The 9497-nt window shown below is 36.3% G+C and overlaps 1 protein-coding gene across 1 annotated transcript in view; it reads right to left on the reverse strand.

The window, feature by feature from the left end:
• The window catches only part of LOC129216867 (uncharacterized protein CG3556-like), a 68492-nt gene extending 59382 nt beyond the window's left edge, over nt 1-9110 (reverse strand). Inside the window, exons 1-3 of the mRNA XM_054851081.1 lie at nt 8931-9110; nt 4905-5021; nt 750-866 (exon numbers count right to left, since the gene is read on the reverse strand). Of these exons, the coding sequence (XP_054707056.1) occupies nt 750-866; nt 4905-5021; nt 8931-9033 (337 nt within the window). The 5' untranslated portion in view covers nt 9034-9110. The remainder of the gene's footprint in view (nt 1-749; nt 867-4904; nt 5022-8930) is intronic.
• Between the last annotated feature and the right edge of the window lie 387 nt (nt 9111-9497).

Below are 9497 nucleotides of genomic sequence, written 5' to 3' on the forward strand. Positions count from 1 at the left end.
GTGGAGTGAGAGTGAAAAATTGTACGCTCCCTTTCCTAATAGTGTTTCAAATACTAATAAAACTTTTCGAGTCTTTATATTTTTCGTCTCACTATGTCCCACCGTTCCCCATACATACATACATACACACACACACACACACACACACATATATATATATATGTATATATATATATATATCTGCTGCCTCACTGTGCTCCGTTGAAAAATTTTACGCTCCCTTTCCTAATAGTGTTTCAAATACTAATAAAACTTTTCGAGTCTTTATATTTTTCGTCTCACTATGTCCCACCGTTCCCCATACATACATACATACACACACACACACACACACACACATATATATATATATATGTATATATATATATATATATATCTGCTGCCTCACTGTGCTCCGTTGAAAAATTTTACGCTCCCTTTCCTAATAGTGTTTCAAATACTAATAAAACTTTTCGAGTCTTTATATTTTTCGTCTCACTATGCCCCACCGTTCCCCATACATACATACATACATACATACACACACACACACATATATATATGTATATATATATGGCAATATTGTATTATATATGTATAAATTTACTATAATTTTCAAAATAAATTTCTAATTTGTTAAGTGAAAATTATCCAAGTTTCAAAAAATTAAATTATTTAACTTTGTCCCACATTCCTGCAGTTAAGACTTCAATAGGTTATATTTGAGTACAATATTAGTTTGAAACAAGATGATTATATATAAATCTTACGACATGAGTTTTCATCTTCTTCGTTATGACACTGCCTAGTTTCATCACATATAAAATAAAGTGGAATGCACGTCTGCCAACAACGCACCCAATGTGGCGGACATGTACCCTGAAAAGCTAAAAAACAAAAACGAAAAATCAATTCATTGCACAGAGAAGAAAAGGCTTTCAATAAAATACAAAAAAAAAAAAAAGAAAGAAAGAAAGAAAGAAAGAAAGACGTTTTTACGTGAATGTCTGAAGAATCGCATTACCTTCAGGACTAAAATTAATAAAATTACTCATGCTGCAAAATAGCTGATATCCTCATATATATATAATAGCCAAAATCACTGATCGAGCAACACTCTGACGTCACCAACAATGAAACTCTCGCCGTATAGCATGCGTGATACATTATTTCATTGTTGTAGCACTAAAAACTCAGTAAGTTACTGCGGGGAGGGTGGCCCAAGGATAGCGAAGAACAATCGAAAATTTTAGTTTTGGGCTTTTTATCGTAACAATTTTGATTTTATTTCCTAGGAGGGATAGTGAACACCAAAATAAAAAGTGGTCCTTGCATTACATGAACCCAATATTTATTTATTATCACACATTACAAACACTTGAAAACCCTCTTTTCTCTACAAGGGGTCCTAAAGCGGGTAAGCCGTCTGGGTAAACGAGTAAGCTTGCCTAATTGTGATTTGGTACATTTGTCAGTCAAATATGAAGTAGTTAATGATTAATTCGACCTACTAGCTTACTGCAATCATGAAGTATAAAAAAAATCTTAGTTTTTCCTTTTAAATTGGATTAGTATGAATCAGCACATTTGTTTCTAAAGCATAAAGAAATAATTGATTAAATCAATAGACTAGCTAATCGCCATCATAAAAAATAACCTTTTTAAAGTTATACTTACCCTGTTTAAATAGAAGAAAGTCTTCGTCAGTACATTTGCCAAAAAAAAACATGAAGAAAGCGTATAACCGTTTTGCCTACCCGCTTTGCAAAAAGCACGTTTTTTATTTCAATAATTATAACCTTAAATTAAAAACAAACAGAATAACCGTCGCAGTTTATAGGCGGATAGTGTCAGAATAACGTAATATTATTGACGTTAAAAAAATAAACAAAAACCGGTGTTCGACTAATCACAAGTTACATGCCTTCAGTTTTTCTTTTCTTTGGAAATGTATCACTTAAAAAAAAAATATGAAGCTTGATTACGCCATGCCCGCTCCAGCACTGTTGATTGAAACACGGGGTTGCTCAAATAAACACAACATACGTATGCATTGCCGCTTGCACACTTTGCGACGGCATACGAATGCCTACCCGCTTTGGGCCACCCTCCTCTATATTTGGATTTCGATGAAGTTTTTTTTCTAGGTCATAGAACTTAGACAAAAAATAAATATGTTTTCTTTCTTCTTCTTGTTTGCGATTCAAGCAATATTTTCTAAAGAAGTGTTTCAAAGTTACTTTTTGAGCAATCACGATTGCTTATTGCTTTCATTTGACTGTTTTTGGCGTGCTATCATTTTTCCCACCGCCACCCTCCGCACCATCACCGTCGACCGGCTCCTCACGATGCTGCTCCTCTAGCGAAAGCCGTCTCCAAGTTGCATCCATGTCCTACACACACGCGCATACATACACAACTACATACCCACGCACGCACACAAACACACACAAACACATACACACACATACACCAACACACACAAACACATACAAACAACTCCCCGCACATTCATGCCTCACACAGACACAAACACATATGCCTACACACACATACCCCCCCCCCCACATACACATTCATATACACAATTGCTCACACACTTATGCCAGCACACAGACACAAACACACATACCTACACACATACACATACCCTCCACACAAATACACATACCACCCCACACAAACACACACGCCTACATACACACACTCGTGATTGCGAAAAACATAAATTGAGTTCAAAATGTCAAAATTCAAACTAATTTTTTTTTCTTTTTTTTTATGATCATTAAACTTTCATGTTAGTTTAACTTGACGTGCATATTACATCAAGAATTTCCGTACAAAATGTTATTAATAAGTGTTTCAGAGGGGGAGGGGTCCCACATACTCCGCAAATTTTTGCTATAAGGAGTAAGTAGGACTCTGATGAAATATTTGTATTAGTGAAATACAAGACAATTATAATGACCGCGTTGAAATTTATAGTTTATCTACAAAAACTACTAAAGCTAGTGCTTATGAATTTTGGAAACTTGCATCAAAGAAAACCATAAAAATTATGTATATCTATAGTTGTTAAAATTAATGATACAAATTTTTAAAAAATGCTGCTGCTTTTGCAGGAACGAATAGAAATAGTGATACTTTTTATTGGCATGGTAAAGATGATTTTGGAATTATTACTGAGGATGAAGTGATAATAGTTCTTCCACACACACACACACTCACACACACACACACATAGCCAACTTTAAACAGACGCAGCCGTTCAGTGCTTCCAATTTCTTTTTCACTTAATTGTTTTGGCTAATTTACCGAAATGAATTTTAATTAACTGAGTTACGTTTATTCAGCCAACCTTTAAGTATAAACTAGTGGTACCCGCACGGCTTTGCCCGTAATAGAAAAATTAGAAGGTCTTTTAGTTCGCCTGTATATTTACAAATAACGTATGGTGAATGTTCTCGCCAATTGGCTTGTACCCATGTTATAGTTCCATGTTATGATAATTTCGTATCTCGCCAATTGGCTTGTGCCCATGTTATGATTCCACGTAATGATAATTTCGTAATTTACTCGTCCATCTTATGAATATTTTTGTTCTTAAAATTGGAATAGAAAAAGAACCACGTCGAATTTTCGAAAAATCGCTTCGAGGTGCACACCCGCATGCTACGAACTAACTTTGTGCCAAGTTTCATGAAAATCGGCCGAACGGTCTAGGCGCTATGCGCGTCACACACATCCTCCGGACAGACTTTCAGCTTTATTATTAGTAAAGAAGTAAAATATTTGCCTATAGGTTTTGCATAAATTTTACAGATGTAATTGTTTTGTTTTTTGTTTTAACATTTTCCTTCCTACAAATTTAAAGAATATGTAAATATCTCATGATTGGATGCATTTACAAAAAAATAATTCATACTAAAAATTTACATACTTTATCAAGTAAAGCCCCTTAACCCTTTTTTAGATATGCTTGATTTGAATTTAAATGAAGAGGAGAGGGTGACCCACTTACCCCTCATAAGTGGGACACTTGTCTGGTTTTTGAAAAAAATATACTCCTTATGAATATTTAAAGCATTCTAAAAGAAAATAATGATGGACTTTTGGTCATTAAGAATTTACAAGATGAAATAAGAAATTAAGTTTTTTTTTCTTCAAAATTTTTGTATAAGGTTTCAAAAACGAACTTTTCTCAAAAGGGGTCCCACTCAACCCCCAAACAACCCTATCTTTTCTTTCTTTCTTTGTTTTTTAATTTGTGGCAGTGGAGGAAAAATAAATCATAGGAGCTTTATTTTTACACAGAAGAAAGGGTTTAACAAACAATTTTTTTTTTGGTCAAATGTATTGATTTTGATGAGCTTTTCATTTTTTTAATCCCCCCCCTTATTAAGAGCTGTCAATGAATTTCTTTTTGAAATCTGTTAGTTGCATTGTTTAAAAGTTGTTACTTATTTCATTTGCATGTATTTTTAGTTTCTGAAAATGAACTTGAACTGTTAAAATGGTATGGTTGACATAATTTGCAGTCTAATTAAGAGGATATACATCAGATACTATAAAGTTGATGTTGGTATGCAGGAAAAAGCTCGTTTAGTTCTGGGAGGAACCTCTTTTCCCATCCAACAAAATTCTTATGAAAATCTTTGTAGAAATTCTAAAAGCAATTCATTTTATTGTTTTTTTTTTCACGAATGTCTGAAAATTTCCTACAATCTTTCAGTTAGGGGAAAATTACACTAACGACATTTAATATCGTGGGACGAGGATCATTAATGTAGAGACATAGATATAGTTCAAAAAATATTAAACCGTAAAACTAAAATACGAAACACAACGCATTTATTCTTTCTGAATGTTGAATGTATCAGCTCTGCGCTTGAAATATCTTAATAATAACTGTTCAGTATACCTACCGCAGTATTTTTCATCAGACCAGTCTCCGCATTCGTCATTATTATTACAGAAAGAGCTTTTTGTAACACATTTGTTATTCAAGCACTGAAACTGGTCAGGAAGGCACGTTGAAAGTCCTGAAAAATACATGATGGAAAAAATAAACGGAATTACAAAACAAAGAAATAAATACGAAGTACATTTATACAGGGTGTAACAGTACAGCGTTTATAGACTGTCAGGGCAGATAGAGTACACCTAGACGATGGGAAACCACATAGCAATGCATGGTCGGAAACGCTTTCCTGGCGCGGTAGTGACGACACTAATCACCAAAAACACAAGACACGAATAAGAGACCAAAAACATGTTTATTATCCTTAGTACAGCAAAAAACTAAGCAAAACGAGCTCATGTGTGCATCACATGACTTCCTTTTACTCCAATTTAGTGTCAATTCCCCATTATTGACATTTTTAATGTGATTCAATAGTTTACTCTCTAAATATCACCAACTGTGGCCAAATTGAAACCAGATTTATAAAATAAAAAAAAAAGAAAGAAAGAAAAACCGCCAAATTCTTCGCCTAATTGGCGACAAAACTTGGCGACCAGAAGCTTGGCGATATATTGCCAAGTGTTTGCCAAATTATAGCACCGTTTGAGTTAACATTGAAATTAACAATGATTTTACCCCAATAAGGTGTAAAAGAACCCCTTTGGAACATCCGAATGCAACCAAAAGAAAAGGTGCACAACTAGACCACACTTGGAGTCTATGTGCCAAATTTCAACTTTCTAGGACATACAGTTCTTGAGTTATGCGAGATACATACACACATACATACGTACATACGGACGCCACGACAAAACTCGTTGTAATTAATTCGGAGATCGTCAAAATGGATTCTTCAGATGTCTATACGTTCTTAGGCATGTATCCACGTGTGGTCGTGTTGAAAAAAAAAAAAAAAAATCAATACTCATTCGGGGGCGAGCAAAATGGAAATTAAGGCAGATTTTTGAGTGAAAGTTTTTTCGCGAATACAATACTTCCTTTTTTGGACAAGGAAGTAAAAAACATGAAGGAGCCAACGATCGTCTTTTTCAGTAGGTGTTCGAAATAACGACTCCGGGTAGTGATGCATGCCTCACATCACCGGCGCATTGAAGATCGAACGTCAAAGCGAGCTAGGCAGCAGAAACCACGTGTGCGCATGCGCCGTCATCTGATGCTTCGATTTACGTAACGACATCTATCGTGTACACCAGACAAAAACATACCAGACAAAAACATGCTGTATTAAAAATAATAAACATGTTTTCTCCTCTTATTCGTGTCTTGTCTTTCTTGTGATTTGTGTCGTCACTACCGCGCCAGGAAAGCGTTTCCGACCATGCATTGCTATGCGATTGCCCATCTTCTAGGTGTACTCTATCTACCCTGAAACGCTGTACTGATACACACTGTATAATAAATACATTCCTAAACATGAATTAGAAATGCAATGAAGTTACTCTGTAGTCCGGGCAACTGGAAGCATGCTGCTCTCGCCTGAATGTAACCACAATTGTGGGTATTTTTTGTGAACAAATTTCACTGAAAAAAAAAATAATAATTTGAATTTTGACATCTTAAATTCAAATTATGTTTTTCGCAATCACGAGTGTGTGTCTGCAGGCGTGTGTGTTTGTGTGTGGGGGATACGTGTGTTTGTGTGTGGGGGATACGTGTGTTTGTGTGTAGGGGGTATATGTATGTGTGTGTAGGCATGTGTGTTTGTGTCTGTGTGCTGGCATAAGTGTGTGGGAAGTTGTGTGTATGAATATGTGTGCGTGGGGATGGGATATGTGTATGTGTGTGTAGGCATATGTGTTTGTGTCTGTGTGCAGGCATGAGTGTGTGGGTAGTTGTGTGTAGGTGTGTGTGTAGGTGTCTGTATGTGTTTGAGTGTTTGTACGTGTTTGTGTATGTGTATGTGTTTGGGTGTGTATGTGTTTGTGTATGTGTGTGTAGACGTATGTACGTGTGTGCATGTGTTTGTGTGTGTGTGTGTACGTGCGTGTATGTATGCGTGTAAGTGTAGGATACTGACGCAACCTGGAGACGGTTTTCGCTAGAGGAGCAGCATCGTGAGGCGGCCGGTCGACGGTGATGCTGCAGAGGGTGCTGATGGGAAAATAAAATCATAGGACATCAAAACAGTCAAATAAAAGCAATAAGCAATCGTGATTGCTCAAAAAAAAAAAAAAAAAAAATACACAGAAAAAATCCCGAGGGAACTTTGCATCACTGCGCACATTACGTAGATAGAAGCGAAGGTTTCGGTCATTGGATGAACAAAACTTCTGAAGTCTTCGCAAAACAATATTCTAAACTTTAATACCATAAACTTTGTTTTTAGCTATTTTTTTGAATTGTAGAAAGTAGTAAGGTAAAGGTAAGGTAAGTTGTAAGGTTTTGGTCAATGAATGAACAAAACTTCTGAAGTCTTCGCAGAAAAATATTCTAATCTTTAATACCATAAATTTTGTTTTTAGCGATTTTTTTGAATTGTAGAAAGTGCACTATAATAAAAATGACCTTCTTACTACCCCTTTTTTTAGCACTGGAAAAGTTTGCAGACCAGTTCGAAAAAAGTTCGATACATAATCCGCGAACATAGGGGTCAAAAATTACTTGCACATATTAATATCATATATCGTTGGAAAGAGCATATTTTTATGTGATTGTTGAATGTACGTTTCTTGACACAGCTTTTATTTTCAAGATAGACCGTGCAAAGTCGAGCGACGCAACAAGCATTTATTATTTCATTCAAGCTTAATTATAAAAAAAAATATGTGACAATTTTTCCCCAGAAATATGTATAATACTCAGGAAATACTCCATGTCTTCCTAAGACAATAAACCTAGAACCCCTATAACTGGAGAGGCCGACACATCCGCCATATTGGAGCAAGCATACAACAGGGAAAGTTACCTTTATCGGCAGTTATTCGCCAAACAGGAAACGAGAGAGTCGGAGAGCGAAGGCGAACATTGGCGAAATTTTGGAAACAGTTGGCGTCGTTTCCAAGCTGCTAGTCACTTCGCGGGCTATTAATTATCCATTTCTTTTTTCTTTCTGAATCTGCAGGAAATCTGAACAGCTGAAATCCTTTTTTGGAGCTGTTTGCACAATTTGCAGCCGAACAACCACCCGTTTGGCTCAATTTAACACATGCTAAAGAAATGTAAACATCAGCAGCAATGCTATCGCTACGAAGCACTGGATCAAGTTTGCTCCAAAATGGCGGATGCGTCTGCTCCTCAACTATAGGGGCCTTAACACATTGACTGCTAGGGACGAGATAACTCGTCCTCCAGAATTATGCTGTATGCGCTAGGGACGAGATAACTCGTCCTCCAGCCAACAAGTTGCTATATTTTTTCAGCGGGTTCCATTGGCTTTCCTGGCTGTTCTGCCGCGCACAGACGAACATTTAGACAAGGTTCAAAAAGAGAACACATGATGGCGTCACTACTGCATTTGCTGTGAGAAAGCATTTTCTGATGCAAACAGGCGTGCTCGCGATCAAACGAGATAGCGCGCGAGTTTTTTGTGCTGTTGTATGTGAGTAAATAAAAACGTAAAATGGGCAAACGTAAGTATATGTCGCTAGAAGATGCAATGAAATATGTTACTTTATCGGATGATGAACTAGTTGACGATGATGACAGGAACAATTGCAACTTGAGCGCAGGGAGTTCATATATAGGCTGTCGACGACGCAGTCAATGTGTTAAACAAACTCTCTCTGTTGTTTACAGTCGAACCCGCTTAATGGAATAGCCAATTAGCCATGAAAAAGTATTCTAATAAGTGGGATATTCCATTATCCGGAATCAAAATAACAAATTACAACGGTTTGGTGCTTGGAAAATGTATTACATTAAGCGGGATATTCTTTTAACCGATATTCTAATAAGCGGGCTTGACTGTATGTGTATATAGACAATCGCTGGATTTTAGAAAATAACTAAGTAAATGAGTTTTACTTACCATTGTTGCCCCTTTCCGGAACTGAAAGTGTATGTCCTAAGGCGGGTAGGAAGCAAAAAACGAAGACGATCCAAATCAAGGAACTCTTTCCTGCTCCGTCCATCTCAGCATCTGTGCGGGAAATTCCCTTGCTTAAGGTTCGACTCTGCAACAAGCGACCGCTGAGGAAGATGTGTTATCGTTTCCTGTCAGAGTTGAAAATAATTTCTCTTCCTTTCACTCTGTTCTCAGTTTCCATGAAAGAACTGCTAATTGAGAAAGACACCAAAATGTACGATGAGATATAATTTATCGGTTGGGTCAAGTCACTAATCACGTGACCTGCTGGTGAACTATAATTATAATCAAAATTATATTATCAAAAAATTTATGGCATCGGAGTTATTCTTTTAACATTTAAGAGATTTTTTTCCCTCTTAGTGTTCACACTCACTGGATTAAAACAGTTCTTCTATGTTTGAGATCAATGAGGGAAATTTTGATTCGTTTTATTATAAAGTAAAAAAGAAATATTGTTTTTAAGAAGTGAGTAATATTCTATTTTGTGACAGCATAATCAAAGCGAGG

The sequence above is a fragment of the Uloborus diversus genome, chromosome 2 (assembly GCF_026930045.1).
Source record: "Uloborus diversus isolate 005 chromosome 2, Udiv.v.3.1, whole genome shotgun sequence".
NCBI classification, from domain to species: Eukaryota; Metazoa; Arthropoda; class Arachnida; order Araneae; family Uloboridae; genus Uloborus; species Uloborus diversus.